This window comes from Balearica regulorum, chromosome 2 (assembly GCF_011004875.1).
Source record: "Balearica regulorum gibbericeps isolate bBalReg1 chromosome 2, bBalReg1.pri, whole genome shotgun sequence".
NCBI lineage: Eukaryota > Metazoa > Chordata > Aves > Gruiformes > Gruidae > Balearica > Balearica regulorum.
Genome location: NC_046185.1, coordinates 115243932 through 115269302, shown reverse-complemented (window position 1 = coordinate 115269302; position 25371 = coordinate 115243932). Strand labels below are relative to the sequence as shown.

General features: G+C 35.8%; 1 protein-coding gene across 2 annotated transcripts in view; it reads left to right on the top strand.

Moving 5' to 3' along the window:
* DPY19L1 (dpy-19 like C-mannosyltransferase 1) overlaps positions 1-25371 on the top strand; it is a 50764-nt gene that overhangs the window by 4052 nt on the left and 21341 nt on the right. The window contains exons 1-11 of one of the 2 annotated variants that reach the window (XM_075745417.1): positions 1565-2135; positions 2645-2669; positions 3959-4046; positions 4684-4821; positions 9731-9851; positions 11537-11630; positions 15684-15741; positions 19391-19482; positions 21553-21652; positions 22936-23013; positions 24997-25083. In XM_075745417.1, coding sequence (XP_075601532.1) covers positions 4026-4046; positions 4684-4821; positions 9731-9851; positions 11537-11630; positions 15684-15741; positions 19391-19482; positions 21553-21652; positions 22936-23013; positions 24997-25083 — 789 coding nt within the window. In that variant the 5' untranslated portion in view covers positions 1565-2135; positions 2645-2669; positions 3959-4025. Of the gene's footprint in view, positions 1-1564; positions 2136-2644; positions 2670-3958; positions 4047-4683; positions 4822-9730; positions 9852-11536; positions 11631-15683; positions 15742-19390; positions 19483-21552; positions 21653-22935; positions 23014-24996; positions 25084-25371 lie in introns of those variants that run through there. The other variant, XM_075745416.1, reaches the window with a different exon arrangement.

Genomic DNA, 25371 nt, shown 5'->3' with positions numbered 1-25371 from the left:
AAGAAAGGTATGGACTGCTCTGTTTCTGTCCATATAATTACTGCAAAATGTGTGTTTTTTAATGGAATATGGTTTGCTGTGTTGCTGATACAGCTAATGTGCTTACCTGGAATTCCATATCATATCCATATCTGCTTTTCTGAAAAAGGAATTTTGCAGCTTTCCATGAGAACTAATGTAAATGTCCTTAGTACAAAAAAAACCCAAATCTGTAGCTCCTGAAACTTTCCTAAGACATTAAATTCCACTTAACGTGAACTATACTGAGCAATTCTTTGGTGAATTTTTCTTATAGAAAGTATGTGTAAAAATGTAAAGTTTTAAATGAAAGCTTGTGGTATTCATTTTCTAACTGAAATCCAGGCTTCTCTTCGAGAAAACTACTTCAGTGACTGAAGCGGAGCTGAAAAACTCTTAAGGAAGTTTCAGTGTGGTATTGTACAACCTCAACTACTATGTGAAGTATGTAACTTGACATAAATGTTAAATTGTACAGGCAGGAAACGTTTTTTCTCCCTTTGATAATGGGTTTTTTCTTTTCTGCCTTACCCAGTTTATCTCGCACATCTTTGTATACAAAACTTTACATTTATGAACCTCATTTTTAATATTAGTTTGTCGCATTATAACCTGCGGTGACAATGATAACAAGTATTGCCAGCAGCAGCATTGTGGTGACAACGATAACAAGTAATGCCAGCAGCAGCACTTCCAGGCTCTGTGTTGGAGGAACATGTGGTTTGGGAATATATACTAGGGCATGAAGTGTACATTCAGTTCACTCCCCTTCCACATAAATTCAGTGGTTTTGCAAAGGTGTTTCTCTTTCTTTTGTCCCTGCTGCTTTCCAGAAACACCACCATACACATGTAACATGCAGTCTGAACACACGTGCGTTCGCTAACTCTCTGACTATATTCTGCATCAATGTGCAAGCATTTGATGTAAGTTTTACCTATGTGCTAGCAACTTGACCTGTTGCATGTGGTCAGAGAGGGCCATGCCCGAGTGCCTGTAAGCTGTAGGTGTGTGCACAGATCAGCACCCTGGAGAGGGACACGGTGCTCAGCACCTTTCCAGCTCCAGCTGGATGTAAGCAGGGAGGGTGGTTGCCCTTTCCACTTTCTCTCTGCTCTGTATAGCCTGTGTGAATAAGAGGGCTCTTCGTTAACCATAAAGATTTTCTTGGATTGAAGGCAACCAGCCTACTTGATCTTTCTATGTCAGAGAACCACTGTGTGCCTAGAGGGCAACCAAGACACCTTCAATCTAGAAGGAGCACTGTGGTCACTCTAAATGCCTACCCTTTATCCCTCACTCATGCTGGCTTTGCTTCCATGGTGAGCTCTGGGTGTGTTGTGAGTGCTGCCCAAGCAAAATGGAGCGGCATCTGCTCTCTGTGGATCTTGACGTGCTAAAGAAGTCAGAGACCTAGACTGTTTACCCACCACTTTATCATCATTTGTCTTTTCCCTTTGTCCCTCAAATTACCTCCCTTGTTCTGTACCTATGTGACAACAGTGCAGTCGTTGCAGTGCAACAGTGCAATAGTGTCCGAATGGACAAATGGAATGTTATTACATGGAGAGTCTACCTTTTTAGTAATTATAGTCTCGATTAGATTTATGTGGGCTGTCACGGTCCGTTTGGATTTCTCAAATTTACAGGACTATGTACTCTGTAAATTAAACTTTATTTTATGAGCTTGTTAGGAAAGAAAACAAACACAGTAAGCAAGGGCTCAGTTCACTTTGTACAGACTAGCCTAACATGGGAATTCACTAAATTCATCACTTAAGGCATGAGATTTCTAACTCACAAGTTCTCTAATTCACAACTCCTAATTTGTAACTCCTAACTTGTACATCTATGAGCAAACTAGTGAGGTAGCCAATGGTGGGAGTGTTCATGCTTCCACTTCCATCATGGTGCAGGTGTCCCCAGTATCACACTGGGAAGCTTGAAAGCCTCAGCAGTCTAGCTGCTGCTGAATCTGTTTTAAAAACTTTATGGATAAGCTGATGTATTTGTACCTTCCACCTTGCAAGTTTGGTCTATACCATTTCCATGAGTTAGCAGATTCTGAAGACAATCAATATGCAAGGATTATGGCTGCAGAAGACAGCAAGCTGCAGGTGATAATAGCTGCATAATGACCTTTAGCCCTTTCTCGCCACCGGCTCCTGCCAATGTGTTGCCCTTGCTATGACCTAACAGCGCTGCTTCTAGCATACATCAGGCCCTAGTATGAGCTGTCTGTTAGCCAAAATCTGAGGAGGAGTTGAGTGAAAAGTCACAACAGGTATCTTAAAATGTTGAAAATATTTATGCTTATTTTTAAAAAATGGTTATAATTCAGTTTTGCTATTGATAGCTGAAATGGGTGCATTAGATTCTGATGGATCAACTTGAGTGATGCAGGATATAGGTGAGAACATTGCCTACTGCTGAATGCCATCAGCATAATTTCAGATTTTCAAAGAGCTGGCCATAAAAGTTAATTCAAATTTTCCTATTCGTCTGTTTCTCTGGAGGCTGAGTACCTTCTGTGCACCTCTAAAGTAGTACTGTAATTAAAGAACATGATTTCATGTTCAATGATTTAAATATTTCAGTAACTTGACACTTTTTGTTTCCTTTGCAGCTGTTTTTGCAGGAGTCCTACATTGGTAAGGTTAAATTTATTGCTTGAGAGTAATATGATATTTAAAAATAATGAAAATATCATTTTGACTTATATTTAGACAAGCTATTGGAATAATTTATATTTAGATTTTTCCTCTCAAAACCAAATTGTTGTCTCTAAGATGAATAATTCTGTTCTCATGAAGCTGATGTGAAAGGTTTCTTAAGCCTGTTCAGTGAAGAGTGAAGCTTGCTTTCCAGATGGAAAATTGTTGCTTAGCTATACAAATTCAGGTGCATTTCCACTAATAGACCTTTTTACCCTCAGTGGGTTTTAAAAGGATTTACCTGGACTTTTAACTTTCTCCTATGTTCTGCTTATTTGGATTCTGCTTTAATTTCTTAGATATTTTTGTCACCTTTTCTCTAACCTTTTCAGAAAAGTCTGACCAATGTTTTCTTTGTGTACAGAAGAACGGTCTTTCAACTACTCTTTGTCAATGTAATCCTTGTGTTTCAGGTTCCATCCTAATCCTCACCCTTTCTTTCTGTAGTATAGACTTGAAATAGAATGTCTTCTATAGTGATTTTCACCAGCTGCTTTTCCAGAGATAAAAAGTAACAGCTTCTGCCACTCTGTTTTTGTTTCCTGGCTGAAAAAGAACTATTGATTTTTTGGTAGTTTGTTTCTTGCAAATTCCTGTTCAAAAGCAGAATCATGTGCACTGCTCTGTTTCTTTTTCCATCCTTTCTGGAGAGGAAGCTCCTCTTGGAAACTGCAAGTTTTACCTCCAAAATTATTTGTGTTTTTCCTGGCTATTTTTTTTCCTATAGCTGCACCTTTATTTCAATATACTTTCGATAGTAAGCATGTCTATATATAATGGTAGATAACTGTGTTAAAATACAAGCCAGGGAAGATTTTTGTGGAAAAATCATACACTACTTGTATGTGCATCCTTATTTTCACCAGTTTTTAATCTGTGATTCTTTTAATTTGTCAGATATTTGAATTTTCTTTCCTAATATGTAGACTTGATAGCCTTAAAGTTTTGATCCTTACGTGTCTGCACTTAAGTTAAAATGCATTAAGGTATTACAGCGAATTATGTAATACAATTTACCAAATGCTCTATGGATTCATATTTTTTCCATTTAAAATAGTCTGAATAGAGGAAAATGTTGGTATACCATATGAGTAAAATAAAAGAGCAGTTTGTAAATAAACTTTGGGTCTTCATTGAATGTTTTGCCAGCTGTTCCTTGGTATGTATGACTTAGTACAGGTTCTAAAACTCTTTATTCAGTTTTAATTATTATTATTTCTTAACAGGTGTCACATAACAACTCTTTTTGAAAATGACCGTCATTTTTCTCACCTGTCAACACTAGAAAGAGAAATGGCTTTTCGCACGGAAATGGTTAGATTATATTTCAATAAAAATTCAGTGATTGGAAAACTTCTGTAATCTTGTGATAGTGGGCTTTCCAAAATTTCTTAATACCTTCTGGATAAGTAAACATACTGATATCTTGCAACTAACATGCATTAGACTTTTACACGCAGAGCATTTTTGTGTCTTGCAGCTGATCACTATCAATGTATCTCTTCACAGTTCACTTAAAATACAATTTAAAAATATGATTCTAGAGGACCTAAAATATAAAACTACAAGAACCTTTTAGCATACTTCCAATTACAGTCTCATTATGCATCTTTTTTTAAAAATATTTTTTAATTAATAAATGTTAATTAATAAATGTATACACCTTTTGGCTGCTTTAATTTTGAGAGTTGTGAAATACTATGCTAGTGCATAGTTACCAGGCCAAACAAGAGATTTCCAGATGTCCTATGGAACAAGGTTGAAGGAAACCCACGTTGTCTGTTTCAGTGGCACTAATAGAAGAAATTTGAAAAGCTGGATAGTCATCTTGAATAGTTTTGTCCTATTTGTTATATTAGAAAATTTGATTTAAAAATGAAGCTTGTATATGGCAGTTCATGAAGCAACAGTGACCTTTTTAATCATAAATAATGATTCTGTTCTCCTGTAGGGTCTTTATTATTCCTACTTCAAGATCATTATTGAGGCACCATCGTTTTGGAATGGAGTATGGGCAATTATGAATGACAAACTAACTGAATATCCTTTAGTGATTAACACCTTACAAAGGTTCAATCTTTACCCAGAGGTGAGCTATGTTTTAAAAATAATACCTTCTGATAAATCTTTGATTTCTTTAGATTTGACTATGAATGTGTAAGAAATGTTACTCTCGAAAATGTGGTTGTAAAGATATAGTGACTAATGAGTTGTTGCTTAAATACCTTATTTTAGTCCCAGATTTAAAATGGGAAAGTTATTTCATACATTGTGGTCAATTCTCAGACTTCCAGTACATCCAATCAAATGTGAATATTCTCTAGATCTTAGTATTTCTCGCTCTGAAGTTGCAATCTAATTCTATACTTCTTGTCATCTTTTATTCTTTTCACTGACAGCAAGTAAATTGCAGGCATGTACTTCAGGAAATATGACATGGGAAGTAACAGTAGTATGTGACAATAATGTCTGCAGTGATACAGCTGCTGAGAGGTTATTTTTACTTGTGTTTTGTGTAGGGCAATGTACTAACGAATCATGACAGTTCACTGTGGCCCTAAAATCCATGAATGGTAATAGCTTGCTTACACATTGCAGAAGAAATTCCTTTGTAGAATACTGACTGTGGTTGTCTTGTACGTACTTGATGTTAGACTTGTTACCTGATTAGATTATGCTCCTACTCTGCTTTTTTGTCACTAAAAAGAACACGTCTTTAAGTACAGAAATATTTAGTTTTCTCTGTCTCACGTTTTTGCCAGTGTCTCTCAAACGTTTTGCAAAGGGAAGACTCCTTTGGTTAATGTATGTTTCTGTAACTCCAAGTGTCAGCAATGGTTTATTTTTTGGAGAACCAAGGACTAATAATGACTGTAATTGTTGGATACTAGCATTTATACTCATTTACCTGCTCTGTTGTAGCAGAGCTGCTTTATGGAACTACATGTGTTAAGAGTTCTCGGCATGCATGCATCTATACAACTCTCATGTAGTGGTTTTGTTTCTTAATTTCTTGCTCTAAATGCTATAGATGACTGCTTTTTGTTACCCTCTTACTGATTTTGGGTTTCTGGGGGTTTTGGTGGCTTTGTTTTTTTAACTCCAAAGGGATTTCAGTTCAGTTCTAGAAATGCAACATTAGGAGCGTGTGCCTTATTTAAATACTATAAAGATATCTTCTTTAGCTAAGAGATTTATTGACTTCAGCTATAGTCTGACTTGGAAAAATCAAAGGTGACGGGTCAAGTGAATTTGCTCTTACAGAATCATCAGTATCATCATGAAAAATGACTTAAGTAAACTGCATGATGAAATCAAAACAAGAGTAATCATATAGTAGATGACTTCTGTAAGAACATTAGGTAGATTACTCTGCAAAATGTGTAGGCTTGTCTGTTCATTCACGGTTTTCTAGGATCTTACTGGCTTGTAGAACTTGGTGCTAAGGTATGAATTCATTCATCTTTTCTGTGCCTGTGTGGGCATGCAAAGCAGACAGATAGTCTCCTCTACTCCTTTCAGTTATTTACTGCTTGATGCTTAGCCTTCCTGTAAATAGTTGGGGTTTTTAAAGTGTATTTCTTGAATAATCTTGTTTTCACATAACTGCATCTATAAAACTGTCAATAGGTGCAACTTTACATTTGAAGTATGTTCTCCAAATTTATCTAATTTTACTTATGATTATACTGGGGCTGGGTGGTGGGAAGATGCTTGTGGATTTATTTGTTGGCAGTGAAATTTTTCCTTCTGATACTCAATATCCAGTTGTGTTTTCTGAAAGTGTTTCATTTCCTGTTTGGTATTTTAGATTTTTTCCACTCTTTCAGCCCAATAGTAATGTTAAGGCCGAATTTTAATAAAATTTTTGTTTGTTTAGTGGATTTAAAAATTAATTGCATCAAAAATAGCCTTGAAATCCAGTTACTAAACAGGATGTTAAACCCATTAAGTAGAACAGTTCACCTGCACGTGCAGCTGGTACTAGTCATGAAAACTTCAAAAGAAAGAAAAAAACCAGGTAAAGTGAGTCCGTAGCAATCATTACATCGTCTGTGTAAATTATAAATATAAGTAGAAAAAAAATCAAAAGCAACAAGTCAGCCTTTGTAGTTGTACAACATTATAGTCCCAATAAAGTCTTGATTTTCCAGGTATTTACTGCATAGTCAGGCTGTTCCAGTAGTTGTGGTGTTTTCATCTGTGATCCCTGATGCAAAATGGCAGAGAGATAATGTGTTAATTCCTGTGGTGGAGAGATAATGTGTTAAGTTTACACTCTGGCTGTTCATCATTACAGAACAGTTGATACTTCTCTGTGTGGCAGTGATGATGAAAATTTGAGTTGGAGTGATGAGTGATTGGCATTAAAGTGCTTACTCAAAGGCAACTAGTAAAAGAGGTTGACTTTTCTATATGTTCTTTTACAGCAAGGAACTGGCCCAGCCCACACAGATCTCCTGAGTCTGAGAGCCAGTCCTTTGGTTTTTAAGTTTTTGCCTGTACTGCCTGATCTGATATGGGACAGTCGAAATTCTGAAAATGCCATTGTGCTCTAATTGACCCTGCAGTTTAGTACTACTGATTTGAACTGTTTCATGTAAAGTAGCTTTTGGCAAAAATTGTTTGTGTTTTGCATGAAGTACCTAACCTGGTACCTTTTTAGGGAGTATTCATGTGTGGTAACATCTGCAGCAGGCAAACATTTGTGACGTGAAAAGGTTAAATTGATAAATCAAGAAAATTTTTTGGTGCAACATTAGTTCAGCAAGAATGTTTTATGTGCTTAGGGTAATGTCAGCTTCAGGGCTGGTGATGCAAATATGCTAGATAGATGTCTGTAAGCTGCCATATGCATTCTTTTGGCAGCGTACAAACCACATTCAGGTGATAAGAGGAAAGATGTGGATTTAGTTCCCCAGTCCTATTGTTGCCTATTTGGAGATGGGGCAAGTGTCTGGTTCATGTATGCACATGTGCACAGTCAGAAGTGCCAGGGCACAGGTGTTCAGAAAGCCTCCACGAATTCAGGATAGTGTACTATGCAGGACAGAATATTGAGGCAGGGAGTCTTGGTCCAGAAAGATGTAGTTGTATTTTGAATGTGTAAGATTTACATTGTGAGCGTGTAAAGGCCACAGATGAAGAGACCCATGATGATTGGAGCCCTGGAATTAAAAATTAATGAATTACAGAATCACAGAGCAATTGAGGTTGGAAAGAATGTCTGAAGATCATCTAGTCTCAACACTCTGCTTGAAGCAGGGTGAAGTAGCGCAGGTTGCTGAAGGCCATCTCTAGTTTCGTTTTGAAGATCTCTACCTCTGGGCAATGTGTTCCAATGTTTGACCACCCTCAAAGTAAAAGATTTTTTCATATGAATTTCCGGTATTTCAATTTGTACTTCTTGTCAACCGAAAAGAGTCTGTCTCAGTTACCTTTACTCTCTGTCATTCTTGTCTTGGGCAGCCCAGAGCTGGACTCAGCACTGAAGGTAGGTCTTAGCAGTGCAGAGTAGAGGGGAAGAATCTGCCTCTCTTGTCCTGGTGACACTGAGCCAAGGATACATACATTTGGCTTTCTTTGCAACAGGGGCTTATTGCTGGCTCAAATACCACTTGTCCACCAGGATTCACACATCCTTTTCTGCAAAACTGCTTTCTAGCTGGTGAACTCCAGTCTGTACTGGTGCATGGTGGTGTTCCTCCCCAGTGCAGGACTTTGCATTTCTCTTTTGTGAGGTTCCTGTTGGCCCGTTCATCTAGCCTGTTGAGAGCCCTCCGAAGGGCAACACAAGCATCAGCCTCTCCTTCGGGTTTTGTACTGTGTGCAGACTTGCTGAGGATGTTCTCTTATGCCATCATCTAGTCTTAATAAAGACATAGAATGGAATGGGCACCAGATTAAAAAAAAAATTCACCACTGTCCCCTCATCTACCAAGACAGTCATTTTGGAAGGTTGTGAAGTTGGGCAGGTGTGATTTCCCCTTTGTAAATCCATGCTAACTGCTTCCAATCCATTTTTTTGTCCTTAGTATGGTTGGAAGTTGTTTCCAGGCATATTTACTCCATCATGTTCTCAGAGATCGAGGTGTAATTTCCTGTGTTTCCTTCTTGCCCTTCGTGAAGATAGAAGTGACATAAGGAGTTTTATTAATTGTATGGGGAAAGAAAAGAGGGAATCATCCTTCTTGTACATGTCTTCTGTGACCCAGGGCTGGGACAGCTGATACTGCAGTGGTGAAACATATTTTCAGTCTGGAAACCCCTGGGTTATAACTTTCAAAGCAGCTCAACTGGAATGGCCACATTACTCATTTATGAACTCTATAAAGTCAGTTATATCTTCACAGAATAGCTTGGTAATGTTAACTAGTGACTTTGCTGTGCGGCGATTTGTCATTCTTCTGTGTAAAATACTGATGTTTTTTCTGTCAAGTGTTGAGATTTAATTTGGTGGTGGTTCTAACAACATTATGACCTTGCATCAAAAATGGAAATGCTGTCATACATTGCATCTGGAAGCCCTTTCTAATGCATGCTTAAATTTAACCTATTAAAGTCTATCTGAGTAAAAAACCTTAAGATTTGGTCCATTAATATTCTTGCCAGGTGGAAAAAAATTAATTAGTTTTAATGGATTTAATTTGACTAACTGTCCTCTGTCAACACAATCTGGGATTTTAATATCTGATAAACAAAAATTGTTAAATGGGGAACCTTCCAGACAATATTGAAATATGTAACTTTTTCAAATATTGTAGTTTGATGCATGAAAATATTTTTGTTCTAAAGCAGGCATCATTTTAGTCTATTAATGAGCGCTTGGTCTATGTTGGACGCCTTTAGGAAATCATGGTCAAAAATGCTAAGTAGTTGAGAAATTCTGAGTTCAAAAAAGTCCTGCATGAGGGCCAGTTGTCATGAGAGGTTGCCTTGGGCATTGAGCTAATCTCAGAGTTCCTTTTCAGCAACTTCAAATCCTGTTTTCCACCTAGGTGGTCCTCGCCAGCTGGTACCGCATGTATACTGCCACTATGGATTTCCTTGGTGTACCAACAAAGACGTGTTGGACTGTAAACAGAGGAAAAGGTCTTAGTCCTGTTGAAAGCTGCGAGGGTGAGTTGTGGTTTATTCTAGTTTCTTCCTGGAAGCATATAATTGTGGCTTTACGTATTTCAGAAGTAAAATATTCCTGTGTTTTTATTGCTGACATGCTTTCATTTGGCTAAGGCTGTGTTTTTTGGCAGGTTCACAACATAAGTGAGAAGCATGAAAAAAAGATACTTTTAAGAACACCAGGGGTGAGAATTTGGGCTTTGCTTATTAGATAGCTCTTCCCACCTAGGTTGAATTCCTATACTGCACTTCAAAACTTCACAGTTGTAGTCTGAGCCTTCATAATGTTGGACTGTTACAAAGAATAAGATGTCCTAAATGTAATTGGAGGCCACTGTACATGTATTAAATTTTCGTAGCTTCTGTAGAATCCCCAATACATTCCAAGTTCCTACATTTCAAAACCTTACCCTCTGTATTTGCTCCCCTAACTGCAACTTGAGGAGTGGGGAGGAAGGGGAAGAGATAACCACAAGGCTCCCTTTTGGAGAAATCTTGTGCTGTGATTCTGCTGCGAAGAATCCTCTTCCTCTCGTGACCTACTATTCAGCATAAGAATTTCATTCTTATACCTTGATTTTGATACCAAAGCTTGGATGCTGCCACTTCTTTGCATATTTTTTCCACGCTTAAAATATTGGCTTGTCAAGTAAGTATTATATGATAAAATTGCCTTGCCGATAAGCGCTTTTGAGATGTTCTGTAGACAGTTAAAGCTGAATGATAGATGGTAGCTTGTGAAGTTGTTTCATTTTATCATTTAAAATGTCTTTGTGTGGTGACAAGTTAGTATTTTTCCTCTGCACAAAGGCTATAAGAACTTTCTTCAGAGCTTGAATGATTCACTTTCTCTAATTTTGTCAGAAGCAATAAACAGTGAATAAATGTATAACTTTTCATTCCTGTTTTTTGTAAAAACAAAACCAAACTGAACCATCAAAACCACCAACTATTGAGACTACCATGTTTGGTGAGCATATCATTTTACTTTGGAGAACTGTCTTGCTGTATTTTCAGCAATGGTGAATAATCATTTCTGCATACAAAACTATGAAGTTTTGCTACCTTCTCTATGATGAATAAGGCTGTTTATGCTGTATTGCTGAAATGATTAGAGCCAGGAGGGTTTAAAGAAATAATGGGAAAGAGAATAACAGAAGTGTGAACACACAGAAGTGTTTGTGAATGAATAGATTGAAAGACTTGCATTATTGGAAAATCTCTTGGCTTCTAATGAAACAAAGAAAGCAAAGAGCATTGTGTGTGATATGTTTAGTGATGGATTTACTCCTGCAAGAGATGGGAAATGAGAGTATAGGGAGCACAAACCTGTTCTAAAAAGCTCTATGAAGTCAAAACGTAGTCTGTAGAGAACATTCTTAGTGATACTTATGCCTTCGATGTATTGCAGGTTTTTTCTTCACAGGTAGTGCTTGCCTCTTAGCTTATTCTGTTACTGACTGCTCCAATTCTGTGTCCACCCCTCTCCTTTTTTTTTTCTCCCCAGAAGTGTAGTCTTCCAATTGAATCGCCACAATAATCTTGGTGATGTTAACATTTTTTTTGTTGTCTCTTTCTATAGATATATTAAGGTAGTACGCTGTGTGCTGTGTTATACTGATTGTATGGTGGATTATAAGCAACATGATCTTCTGTATTTGACATGTTAACTGTTTGTTTGTTAGGGTTGGGAGACCCTGCTTCCTTTTATGTTGCTGTGATTTTTCTTTTGAATGGATTAATGATGACACTGTTCTTCATATATGGTACATACCTCAGGTAAGGCAGTTAATACTGAGCTATTTAGTTGGTAGTAGCTGTCAGTTTTTATATGAAATTTGAAAAACTGAATGCTAAAATATTTTTATGGGATATTGCTTATTTGTTTGTACAGTAGTAGTGCTTTTTGTTACATATACATTGTCACTAAAAATTACTGGAGCAGAGAAGCATTTTGCTTAAAATAAATGATGATGGTGGAAAAAGTTGTGGAAAATTTCAGTGAAGTGGTATTTCATTTATACCACTGAGTTGTGGATAAAACTAAATGCCGTACAGGTTTTAAACAGTTTTTGACAGGCTTCTGCTCTTAAAATTGTCAATGTAACTCATTTTTAAACAAAGTTTGAATGACAGTATACTTTTAACCAAGATTTGAGTTTTCCCGATGTTTTGCATCAAGTCACCTTGCATGTCTTTCAATTTTAACTTAACTGAGATAATGCATTCTTTTGGAGATATGTATATACTTCCCCTTTTCTATGAATTTCTGTTTTCTGTATCTGTCCTTAAATTTCAGGAACTGTAATACTTTCATACAAAAATAGACTCCACATTCAGCAGAAAAACAGAAATGGAAGTATTTTTCTGTTTACTTCTATTTTAATTTGTCAGTGTTGTAAGAAAGCAAAAGGCTGCTACGTTTTCCTCAGAGATGTGATTATTTTTCCCTCCTCATTCCCTGGGTTCACTGTCTTGTGGGTTTTTTTTCCTGTTCTCTCTGAAGAATGTGCTGGTAGTTCAAATAAAGAATACTGCAGGGCAGGGGCTGACAGTGAAAAGAGGAAGTTGCCTAGAGTAACTATTAAGTGTTTGGGGGTAAAGCGTATGTGTTTGTATGCCTTAACATAGGAAATTTAATGCCTCATGTTTTGAGGAAGTAGATAAACTTTGAATATTTGTGTCATTAACTTGTAATTTTTCTCTTATGGGAGGTGTGTGGAAACCCACATTTTATATATTAATGTCATTGGAAAATCAGTAAGGTCTTAATTTCTCAATACTTTCCTTAGATTTGGGCTGTGTTGAATGTGAATAGCTATACAGTATTGATAGTAATTCAGTTTTTAATATAAATGATCTACAGTGTAGGTAGTCAAGACGACTAGAATATAAATGCAGTTCTTTCCAGGTGTAAGCCAGTAGCTGTCTGGGGTTATGAAAAATAGCAAGTGACTATGAAATTTCCTGCAGTTAGGATTTTGGTCTTACTTATTTATTCTGGATAATATTCATAGTAGGATACCAGATCGAGATGACTGCTTAGTCATTATGGCTGTTCCAAGGTTCCTCTTAGTCAAATCAAACCAGAACATTTAGGCTCTTCCATAAGGTGTGAAAAATAAAAGCACTGAGTCTGCAGTAGTGCAATTCTACCACACTGAAGTAGGTAATCTTATGAATTGGCATAAGTCTCCTTTATAGAGCCGATTTGTTTCTGCTATGCATTTTGAAAGGCTTTTTCATAGCCCAACTTGTTTGATGGTGGGAAACCATGCTCTAATATTTTCTCTATCTTTTCATTCCTGAATTTCGTAGCAGTTATCATCTCAAGCTTATGCACTTGTTTTTTTTTTTTTCTAGGGTGTTTTTTTTTGTCTGTCTATATGTTCAGAATGTGTAATCTTTTTATTTCAGCCTTTATTTGCTTTTAGTCTCTTTGCAACTTTGACTAGTGATGGAAGGTGATAAGATAGTGGAAGACCACTTTCTTATCATTATTTCACAAGCTAGTATGTGCTCTCACATCTGTACTTACTGTATTCTATAATGAGCTTGTTCAGAGTTAAGCTAGCAGAGTGCTAGTTGCTCTTGTAAGACTAGTTTTTGCTGTTTAGTTCCCTTAACCGGTATCCCCACAAGGTTAGAAGATTGCCAGATGTAGTATGTCCCTGCCTTAGCGCTCTGTGTATGGTCTCTGGTTATGCAAACGCACTTGGGAATCTTCTTATATGATGCAAGTTACTCTCAAGCTCTGGAGCATTCTTTGTTAACTGAAGTGATATGGTGAGAACTCGTGCCATTTTTAGGGTTTTTTTTAAGGACAAAGCAGTGGCATTTGGATGATAAGTACTTTATGCAATTGCAAGATTCTGCCTTCCTCCAGCCTTCCACGCCTCTGTTCTTGTAGTCAAGGGACAGAATACTTAAGCTGATTGTCAAAGACTGCATCTTGAGGAGCTACCAGTACATTTCCCGTATCTCCTTCTGACAGTACTTTTTCGGTATTTTGTTTCTTGCATGTTAATCAACAATGAATTACAGCATTTCCCCAGATGACTTTAAGCTTCAGCTTATTGTACCCAGGGAATCAAAATATTAGATATTTTTTTTTATTATTCCAGAGCTGGGTCTGCCAGGCAAAGTATAACTGTTTGGGTCATCTGCAGTTCTTTAAAAATTACTAATTATTTATTAAATTTAGATTATACTATATTAAACATGGGAAAAGTAGGTTCCAACTGAAGGGCGTGTACTTTACCAATTGTAGTATGGTATGGCAGTTTCAGTGGAAAGAGTTATCCTTTATTTTTTATGTTGGCATAGAAAGGCTTAACTATTGTATCTTCTACGTGATAGCATTGCACTGTTAGAAGATAACCAGTCTAACTCAACACTATACATAACCCTGTGTGAAGTAGGGTTTGTTCACTTCCTTTTCCAGAAAAGACGCTGATAAAGGTATATTTCCCTATTCTGTGCTACAGATTTAACGATCTTTTCTCATGTGGTAAAATAGTGATCTCTTATAGAGACTGATAGCTCTAAAGCAGTCGTAACACAATTAAGACCTTTGTATTCTAGACTTTAAGGTTTTATCACAATGTTAACCTTTAGCATAGACCTTGATTTTTTTTTTTTCTCTCTCTTCTGGTTTTGGGTGTAGTTTTTGCAAATTTTTAGTTTGCTTTGTTTCTAAGACTAACACTTTTAAATATTAAGCACATTCTTTTAGTCATTTTGGGTTTCAGTTTTGATGCTTTTAGAATTTATGGAATGAAAGGTTGAGTTTTATGTGCAAGAATGCACAATTCCTGGAGATTGTTTTAGCACTCAGTTGGTATCTTTAATCCTCAGATTTTGTAGCCAGAACTCACTGATTCTGTTTGACTCATGCATTAGTGATGGGTGAAGGATCTGAGAGGATCTGAGGTTTGTTTGGTTTTGGTTTTTTTAAAAGAATCTTAACAGCTGGCTTTTGCTTAGTAGCAAAAATGGTATATTCTGTCATTCACAGTAGTAGCGCACTTGCATGCACAAAAATGTTCTTTGCTTTATATCACAAGACATGAGAAATTAGAAATCTAATTAAACAAATAGGTACCTTATCTATTGCTGTTTTGAGATGGGATAAATCTAAGTAATATCCTTGAGTTTAGTGTTGACTCTATGGTGCTAATTATTCCATAGATGAATTTGGTTTAGAAAGGTATAAAAATCCTTAAAGTCAAGGGCTTAAAAAAACTTTCTCATGTTAACATCACAGTATTTCACATAAGAATTGAATTGTATCTTGTGTTGACCATGTCACGAATTCATTTCTAAATATGGTTTTTGAATGTGCTTGATTTGATTACCCTAAGGTAGTCTTAGATTGAGATCAAAATTCCCTGTTTGGTGATTGAACATGCAATGTTTCTGATCAACAGCTTAGGGAAGAAATACTCCATTTATATTGCCAGGTGTTTTTAAAAGAAAAAAAAAAAAGTTTGGACTTCTAAAGACCAAGCTCTGGGTACAGCAGGTGAAGCACCAGATGTCATGATCAAAACTGAAGTTTGTGAGGAGTGGAATAACTGTTTTCCAAGTTATTTATGTTAAAATTGGTGTTCTGCAGAAAAAAGCTGATAGAGTGGTCTGCTCTGAAAAAAACATTAGCTGACTAACTTGTATTTTAGTATTATGTGTACGCTGTAGATTGCTTTCCCTTGAAGCTTGAAAGCATTCCTCCCCCCCAAACTTAGCTGTACATGAGTGCTGTTTCACATTTTTTAAGCAGCATTGACCATTATGAGATTCTGTTGTACCTATTTTCTCCTGTTCTTTTCACAGTGGTAGCCGTCTAGGAGGCCTTGTTACCGTGATGTGTTTCTTTTTCAACCATGGAGAGGTAGGTCTCCCTCCCCAACCACCACCATCCCCTCCTCCCCCCTGCCCCCCCCCCCTTTTTTTTTTAAGTTTACGCTAATTCTCATTTCAGTAAAGATAGTGATGTTGCTTATCTATTAGGGGATGGATTTAAAGGGAATAAGACATTATTGAAAGCAAAATTGTCTATGACTTGAAAATATGTCTAATGTTTCACCTTTGACGTTAAAAAAAAAATTGTAAAGTGGACCTGAGATTGAAATCTTAGTAGCACAATGACTTCAAGTTTCAAAACACAAAAATATTCTATTTCTGTGCCCATTCCAGCCATAACTGGGCTATGTGTATCGTACGAACAATCTTCAGAAGTGGAGGAAGTTTTCTTTAAATTGATATGTGTTTTACTGGAAATTCATGAATACACACACAAAAAAAAAGGCAAAGAAACCTCTGTTATACTGATATGCTATAGCCAGGATACACAGAATTTAGAAGCTGTCTATGTATGTAGAGAATTCCAATGCTAAACTTCTTCAGTAAGCTGCATTACAGAAAAGAAAGAAGGAAAAGAAAAAAAAAAAACAAAACCAAAACAAAACTGTCACTTAAAACATCTCCCTGTGTCCCCAGGTAATGCTGTTCATGTCATTGTTTCATGTTTCGGAAGAAAACTCATGGCTTTTATTCTGATGCCCTTGGGCAGTGTTTCTGGTTTTTAATGTTCATTTTATGTATATAAATATATATAAATATTTGTTTTATTTTATTTAAAATGCAGCTGTACTGTATAGATTTTCTAGATGGAATGATTTTATTAAGGGTTAAAGTTATGTTTTGTTTTCTTATTTTACTGAGCTGAACTTGATAGAAAACTCTGAGTAGTAAGAACATGTGGTTGCACTTAACACAATCAAAGATGCTTCTATTCATAGTGAGCTTTGACAGTTTTCTTAAAAATAAAACAGCTATTTAATCACACAGATTTTTGTTTTATAAGTTTCATTTGACATGTTTTTCTCTAAATATACGCCATGAAGAATTTTCACCCATGGATGTTAAGTGCCTGGTCCAGACCAGGTAAATGTTACAGACTTTCTAAACTTTTTTTGGTGCTATAACAGGCTAAATACAAAGTTTTGTGTGGGTTTCCATTCTTCTTAACGGTGCTCTGAAGTGAAGTGGATGTGTGATCTTTTGCTAGGAAATACTGATAAGAGTACGCACTATTTTGCCAAGTCTGTGGAGGTAATGAAGTGTAACTTCAGAAAGGAACAAGTCGAAAACTTCAAAGACAGTGGTAGCAATAATGAAAAGAAGCATTTATTTCACTATGGCACAGGCAGTTGACCTATCTATAGGAGACTGTAGGAGAGCTCATCTCTCTCTGTGGATGATTTGTCTTGGGGGAAAAACACAGATAATGTGTGTATATTGGGGAATGACATGAAAGTAGGTCTGCATAGCTCTACACAGACGTAGTCTTGGCTTAGGTAGAGCTTAAGTAGGGTGACCTTGATTCAGGCTCAACTGTATGGATTTCTAGAGAGCAATAGGACTGACTTACAGAGATGCAGTGTTAGATCTCAGCTGGCTCTTTGTGTTTGTACTGTACCTAATGAAATAATTGAGATTTGATACTGTTGTGTATATAGAGTTATGGTATTATATATAGTTACATGTATGTAGGTCATCTGGCTTCACTGTGTGTACTGTTGAGTCACATGCAAGGGGTGTGCATGCACACGTGTGTGTGTAAAAAACAAACAAACAAACAAAAAAACCCAAACAAAACAACCCCCCCCCCAAAACCCCAAAGCTTCTATTTTAACTCTGATATGCCTTTGTTTCTGTGGAAGTCATCTTGCATGTGGTTCAACAGTACATACAGTGGAGCTAGAACAGTTGCTAAAAATCTGCTTTCCTTTTCTGGAAGGATAGGACTGAGCTACCTGACTAAGCCTGATCTGCAAGTCTTAGTACCTCAGATCTAATGCTGTGTAAAAGTGGTTAGTCTGCTGGCACTGAGTTGAGGATCTCAAGGCAGTATGTTTTTATTTGTGCTGTGCTTGTGCTACTATGTTTTAATGATTTCAAGCTTAGACAGATCTGATTAATTTATACCTGCAGCAAAGTTAGTTTACAGCCTTGATAAGTCATCCACAGATGACTGAGTTTAGTATTACATTCCGAATATAGAAAAATAGCATGAGCTACATTAGTCAATCCACTTTTAAGGTAATGCTTCTTCTTTATGGTTGTATATGCTCATCATTTTGTTCCTATCTTTATCTCCTCCAGTATCAAAAGATTTGGTAAATCAAATGTTGCTGTAGTCTTGAAAAATAATCAAAAAGACTATACTGCCTTAGAATAATCATGATTGTATTTATTGCTAATAAAAATAATTTTAACTAATCACATCTGTGTAGTCAGCTGAAAACAACACATTACTGTGTATATATTTCTGAAAGGTTTATTTTACTGGTAATCAGGGTGCAGCCTTTACAGAGAGTGCTTTTAGACAGCAAGTGCTGTGTTTCATTAATGTGATCGGCTTCTGTACTTTGCGTTTATTTTACACTATTTGTACACATTTATTTTACGCTATTAATTTAACATATTTGTGAAATGGCAAGATAATAAGCAAGGAATTGTATAATGTTGATTCTAGTGACTTCCTTGGTAAAACAGTATTTTAAAATACAGTTTTAAGATCCTAGGAAGCGAAGGAGAAGGAACATCCTGGTATCAACATCCTTTAAGCTTTCATAGATTCATTATGGTCCACGTTAAGATGAACTATATTTTTGTCCTGTAGTTGTAAAGAACCGACTTCTAATTTTTTGTGCAAATCTATTGATAGCCATTTTGAACTCATTTGTTTTTATGTCAAAGTTGTCCTGTAAAGTTGTAATTATTTTTTGATGGTCAGTGCCATCTGCAAGCACTTTATAAAGAGCTGAATATAAACATTGGAGATGACGGTTATAGCTGAGCCATTTGCTATGAACCCCAAGAAATTAATAAAAAAGCTATTCGGTTGACTTCATTGTATTATGCTTTGCTTTATTAGGGTAAAGAGCAAAGTATGTAAGTTAGTATAAGCTCTGTAAGAGCTTGATTCCATGTGTTCAATTTTACTGGCCTGTTTTGGAGGGCAGCTTTGGATTTTATACTTTCTGTGCTGTTGCTAGTAGAAATGTGAAATGTTTATAACATAGACAACTCTAGCATAATGAAGAGTATGTTGGTTTATCCTTCAGATCCTCTCACCACACACATTCTCCATCTAAATGTGGCAAGTCACTGCCTGAATTTGAGAATGGGTTTAGTTACCCGAATGAGTTGTTAATTTCAGCAGAAGCAGGGACAAGCAGCTGCTGTCCTGGCTTTTTTTCTTGGATGTTCTCTAGCTGCCACATTTAATTTTGGAAAAGCAGTGATCTATTTTAATTAAACAGTTCATCATAGACCTCAAGTCTGAAAGCAGCTTCCTTTTTCTTCCTCTTTTCTGCTTCCTGGCTTATTTTTTTTAAGTTTGTGAGTAGCTCGATGTAGCTTGGTTTTTGCTTTATTGAAGTATCTGTGGTTATTCATTTTGAAATACAAATTCATTGTTTTATGGAAATGTAGCAGCAAATGTTATCATCTAACCCAGTTCTTATTTTTAGTGCACGCGTGTCATGTGGACTCCACCTCTTCGTGAAAGTTTCTCATACCCATTCCTTGTGCTTCAGATGTTGCTTTTGACCTATATTCTCAGGTACCTCTCAATTTATACTTAATTCTTTACAATGAATTTAAAAAACTGACTGTAACAGGACATTTATTTAAATGCATTTATTTATTTATTTATTTAAGTGCCTCTGCTGTAGCGATGATATCATTAACATAGAAACTTTCCTGTGGCTGTTACATTGCAGACGCTGCACCAATAGAACTGCAGTCGTATTACTTATTAAAAAGAAAAACTTTGCAACTTGAAGACATGATTAAAATAAAAATCAGAATTACTGTGTTGGCAAATACATAACTAAAAAAAAAATCGGAATTTTTGGTTGATGTCATTCCCTTCCCATGAGAAACAAGCTGATGCTCCATCAATTGGTTTTGTCCCTCTTGGAGAGTGGTATGTTGGTTGCACTTAGACTAAGCCCATGCTATGCAACAGAGGATGCTATAGGCACCCATAAGCTAGTATGTTCTTGCAGTTTTCTATAACTAATTCACTAGTCTAATTAACCAGTTCAATGATTTAGAGCAATCTAATTACATTAATGCAGGGATGCTCTTGAGTTCATTAGCCCTGCTTTTCAGTGGTTGTTTCTGGCTTGCAACTTGATTGCGTTACTGTCTTGCCTCTGTTTTGAAAAATAAGCATGATCGTTAATACTTGAGGGCTTTTCCATCAACTCCATTGCATCAGATTTGCAGTCATTTATGATTTAGCTGAACTTTGTGCTTGTAACCCTAGATTTTCCTTTACTAGGTCATACTGATTTGTAGCTATTGATGATTAAACCAAAAATATTTTGTGCTCATCACTAGGTTGTGGGTTTTAGGTGAGGAAAAGATACATGCTGTCTAGAAAAGTATTTTGAAGATTAGTTTGTAGAGTCATTGCTAGATTTCGTATTAGAAAGACACCTGTTCATTTAATGCTAAATTGTGAAGTCAAACAAAACCCGAGGAAATTACACTTTAAGTTACGGTAATCAGAGCACATGTATTCTGTACCTATAATTATGACGCTTCTTGAATAGATAGATTCACTCCTGCTCTTCAAATCTTGGTACGTAAAATAGTACTTGAGCTTGCTTACCGATGAGAAGTAGGTATTTAATCTAAGCATTTCAGAGCAAGGTTCCAAAAAGGGGATAAAATATTTTGACTTTCTGTGTCTCAGTTATAGTTCCTGCTTCAAGAGCAGCTCTGTTTTATGTATAGCAATATTCCAATGAAATATAGGAACCATTTGAAATGGAGACTAGAACTTAAATTCTCTATTATTTGTATTGCTTGTATCGCATTTGTATAATATATTACTTAATACATTTGACTCATGCTCAGCATGTCTTCCAATAGAAGTTAATCTTAAGGCTTTGTAAAAGAAGCTGAAGAAAATTTTACAGAATTTGGTGAGACTGCTGTAATCTGTTGGGTTTGGGTTTTGCAGCAGAATATTTATGGTGTCTTCATGTGTTGGAGGCCACTTAGTGAAATTTGAAACATGACATGTTTCTGAAGTGAGCTCGAAGCTAACACAGGATTAAATAAATAACACTTACAGCAGGGCATAGAGAATGGGCGGATTTCAGTTAAAGATGAATTTCATGTATTTGTCGTTGTCTCCTGCCCTGAAAATTCTATCAGGATTGCTAGCAAAAAGTTGCAGAAAGTAATTATGGAAGAAATGTGAGAGAAGAGTGAAACCGCTTTCAAATGCTGACTGTTTTGAGAATAGTTGTGATCCCAGCTGAAATGGAAATGGTTGTGACCTGACTGTAGAGTTCTTACAAGAAGGTGAACCACTGCAAGTGACATTGGTTTGCCTGCTATGTGTATTACATGTTGCCAGGAGAAGACTTGTTTGGTAATGAGTGACTCATCAAATAGTTAAGAAACATTAAGCATCGGAACTATTGTTTTTGGAAACTGTTGGAAAATGGATATTAAATTTACTTGAGCAATGTTATCTGTAGTTGATCAATATTGCTACCTAACTTCCAAGGTAACTTTTGTTTTTATTGCATTCTCTATTGTACTTTTCAATAATATGCAAGCACTGGTGTAATTTTACTTACTGATGCCTATTCTGTTTCTTTTTCCCAAGGATTCCGAATATTAATACAGGAAGCTTGATTGCACTGTGTGTTTCTAATATCTTTTTCATGCTTCCCTGGCAGTTTGCTCAGTTTGTTCTTCTAACGCAGGTAAGACCATATTAATCTCTAAATAGCTTCTTTGTCTTATCTAGGCAAATTGACTGCTTTGTGTAGGCAGCCACTGAATTCCTTTCCTTTTAGCCAATCCTTTCCTTTTAGCTAGATTTCACTCTTGCTCTCAGGAAAGATTCACACCATTTATCACATGAATATTTTTCTAGTTTTAAATTTAAAAGTTGACCATTTACACCATGCAATCTTCTGTTTCCAGGACTAAAAAAATTACTTTTCTCTTAAAAGCAACCTCTAGCCTAAGATCAGTGCATTACAACAAGTGCAGAACAAGAAAAAAAGCCTTTGTATATTGAAGTAAAAAAACAAAAGAGGCATTGATCTTGCATCTCTTTAGGCTATTCCAGATTTCAAATGGAGCAATGTTTGCATGGCATGTAATATCTGGCATGATTTTGCATGAATTCCTATTTAATTTTGATGAGCTTGTGAGTATTAGCATAATGTTACTGTCTGAGAGTTTGGACAGTTAAGGTAACTTTTACTAGTGTTGAAATATAGTAAATGCTAATGTGAGCAATAGGATGCTGTCAGACAGCATACTTTTCTTAGTGTTTTAGCTGATTGAATTGTAGCCTATTGATTGAAATCCATCTGTGTCTCCATATCTTTTCACTTGTCTGTCCTACTTGAAGCAGATACTGCTTGGTTTGAGGTGATAGTTTTGAACAATCAATATATGCTGTGGTATGCAAATTTTCTAACTGCAGAAGAGGAAGCCATTAAATTCTGTAAAATATTGTGAGAAACTCATTGTTATAACCTGTTTAAGATGCTGGGCCTGAAATTTGAAATTACAGGTTCGATTCATAATTTCATTAATTTCCCATGTGACTTTTAGGAAGCTGCCTGATCAATGAATCTCACTTTCCTCAGCAGCAAATTATGGATGTTCCCATACTTTGCTGAAAAGTTGAGGTTAAATGAATGAATTTTTTTTGGTTTTTTGTTTGTTTGTTTTAAAAATCTGAGGGTGAAAGATGATGTGTTAGTCTTGTGTTTTGATGACTTGCGTTTCTGTAAAGCTGAATACGTATTTCGTAAATATTTGAATTTGTTTGATAATTGCTATTCAGAGCACCATGATAGGTTTTTTGAAAGAAATCATTATGAAATGACTACATATTTACTTAGCAAAAAGAGTAGCAATAAAAGTTAGTTTATGATTGAGTTACCAGTTTTTTGTATGAATGTGTATTCTGCTAGAAAGAGTACACCACTGCAAATTGTTTTAACTTATCTTTCACTTTTGATTCTAGATAGCTTCATTATTTGCTGTGTGTATTATGGGTTATATTGACTCCTGCAAATTACAGAAGATACTCACTGCTCATATGGTAATACTTTTTTTTTTTAAAAAAACTTAAATCCCCTAAACAGGTCAGAACATCAAAAGAGGCCATTTGACTGAAGTGTTTTCCTTAGTTGCAAGATGGTTGAAAAGGTGGAATAATAAGGGATGGAGGGACCTGGATTTGAATATTTGTTCTTATGTATATTTATATCACAGCGTCGGAAACTAGGATCCCTCTGGCGCACAAGAATTTTTGAATTGCAGAAAATTTATCAACCTAAAGATTTGTAAAAATATTTGCCTCTCCTTTCTGTCACTACTCATTCCATGGACTTGAAGATACTTTCTCAAACAACAGACTAGAAAACATACCAAGTATTACAGGATGAGCAATAAAAAGTTGAAAAGGCAGCATTCATCTCATGCCATAGGTTAGTAGAAACAAACAAACAAACAAGATGTAAGTAAGTCAAAACTTACTGTTAGTAAGTCTAACTGAAGGAGAAGAACCCCAACTAAAATTGAGTTTTGAAGACTACAGTAGTCTTGAGCGTGCAAAGATGTTGTGGTTGAACTATTTGGGGAGATTAGTTAGAAAGGAGGACAAAGAAAATAAATTATTGGTCTGAGGAAAAACTACATTTTCAATAATGGTTGAGAAAGTCAACAAAGGAAGGAGATGATATATATATAAAAGACATGTAAGTTTCTGCCTAATATATCGGATTTTAATTTTTAAAGTTAAGATAATGATCAAGTTTTGCTACCAGGAGTTTTGCTCTTTGAAGCGAGATTACAGTTTTAGATACACAGGAAGATGTAAACAACTATTTTGAAGAAATACAGTTGTCTTAAAAATACATTTTTGCTGAAATTGTGCCATGCTAACTCAGTGGGCAAAAAGAAAATGTTTACCACAGGAAAGAAGCTTTGAGCTAAATTGTATTTCGTATGTTTTCAAATATATTTTGAAATACGGTAAATGATAAAGACAGTAGTAAGTTCTATGCAGCCCGTTTCTAATATAAACCTGGGACACCAAATGCTTGTTCCCAGTCAGATTTACAGGAAAATTTGCAAAAAAGCATCTTGGTTCAGTAATTTCTTGACAGAAGTAGGATAAAATACTTAAGCCTGTTGGCTTATGTCAATAGCTTTATCATAATTTTGGTGCCAAGGTGTCATAAAAAGCTTATTTTCAGATAGATAATCAATCATGTTCTATTACAGAGAAAGCTTAATAAGGCTGACTAAACTGCCAGTCTTTGTTTTGCAGTGTTTCAGGTTGTGCTCCCCCCTACTTTTCTGTGAAAGTCTGTGTGAGGGCCGAGTACAAAAGTCTGCATATTTTAAAAATGACTACTTTATTTTTCCTCATTCTTGTGTATAGAAGGCGGCAGAGATTGATCATTAATTTTGCTCTCCAAGTTAGAATATGTAATTCAGTTTGCTTTCTATTAAAAAGAAAGCACAGCAGGAGATCAGGATGGTGGATAAAAGTTATATTTCAGCCTTGACTTTCAACCTCATGTAGTTAAGTGCATATGGTCAAACAATTAGAGTTCTGCTTCCTTGACTTTAGGGATGATTTTATTTTAAATATATACTTTTCAGTTTGGAAGAAAGAAGACAACAAACATCTTATTGAACATTTTTATGTGTGCCCAGGATTCTGAAAGATAATGTATATGGAGAAAAAATACAATAATTTTGGGGAAAAAAATGTTAGGAATAACTTCAAAAATGTACCTAGTATATCATGTAACATGAGTTAGTCCTATGATCCAGTTTGTTTGTCTGCAAGTACTTTTAAAATATAAATTAACATAATAACACTTGGCTACCTGTCGCTATTAAGTCCTTACAGTCAGTGTTTTCAGAACAATTCTGTAAGCTGAGTAGCAAGCTTACACTTGCTGTGAAGTAGGTGTCTTTTAAATTTAAAAGCTCTTGATACAAGGTAATTTCTATACTTGGGCAATTCTTTTCTATTTCAAATTAAATTACTTTTATTTTCTTCTTTCAGGTATCTCTTGTAGTGTGTTTTATTCTGATGTTTGGTAATTCAATGTTACTGACATCATATTATGCTGCATCTTTAGTAGTTATCTGGGTAAGTAATTTAAGAAAAAAAAAAAGACATCACATGCTAAGACTAATGCTGTGCTGTTATATATGTATTGATGTAAAATGTGAAACTGCTATATTACCAGATAGTTGAGAAATCTTTCACGTGACAAACAGAATTAGACCTTAAAGATATTTGGAGAATGGGTAAATAGTAAGTTAAAAAAATCATGTTGTTACACCAGGACCTCTTCATAAGAGAAATTCAGTTAAGGCTCAGTTCTCTTGTTTTTATAAAAATACAAGATTTACCACGTATGTATTTTTTGACAAG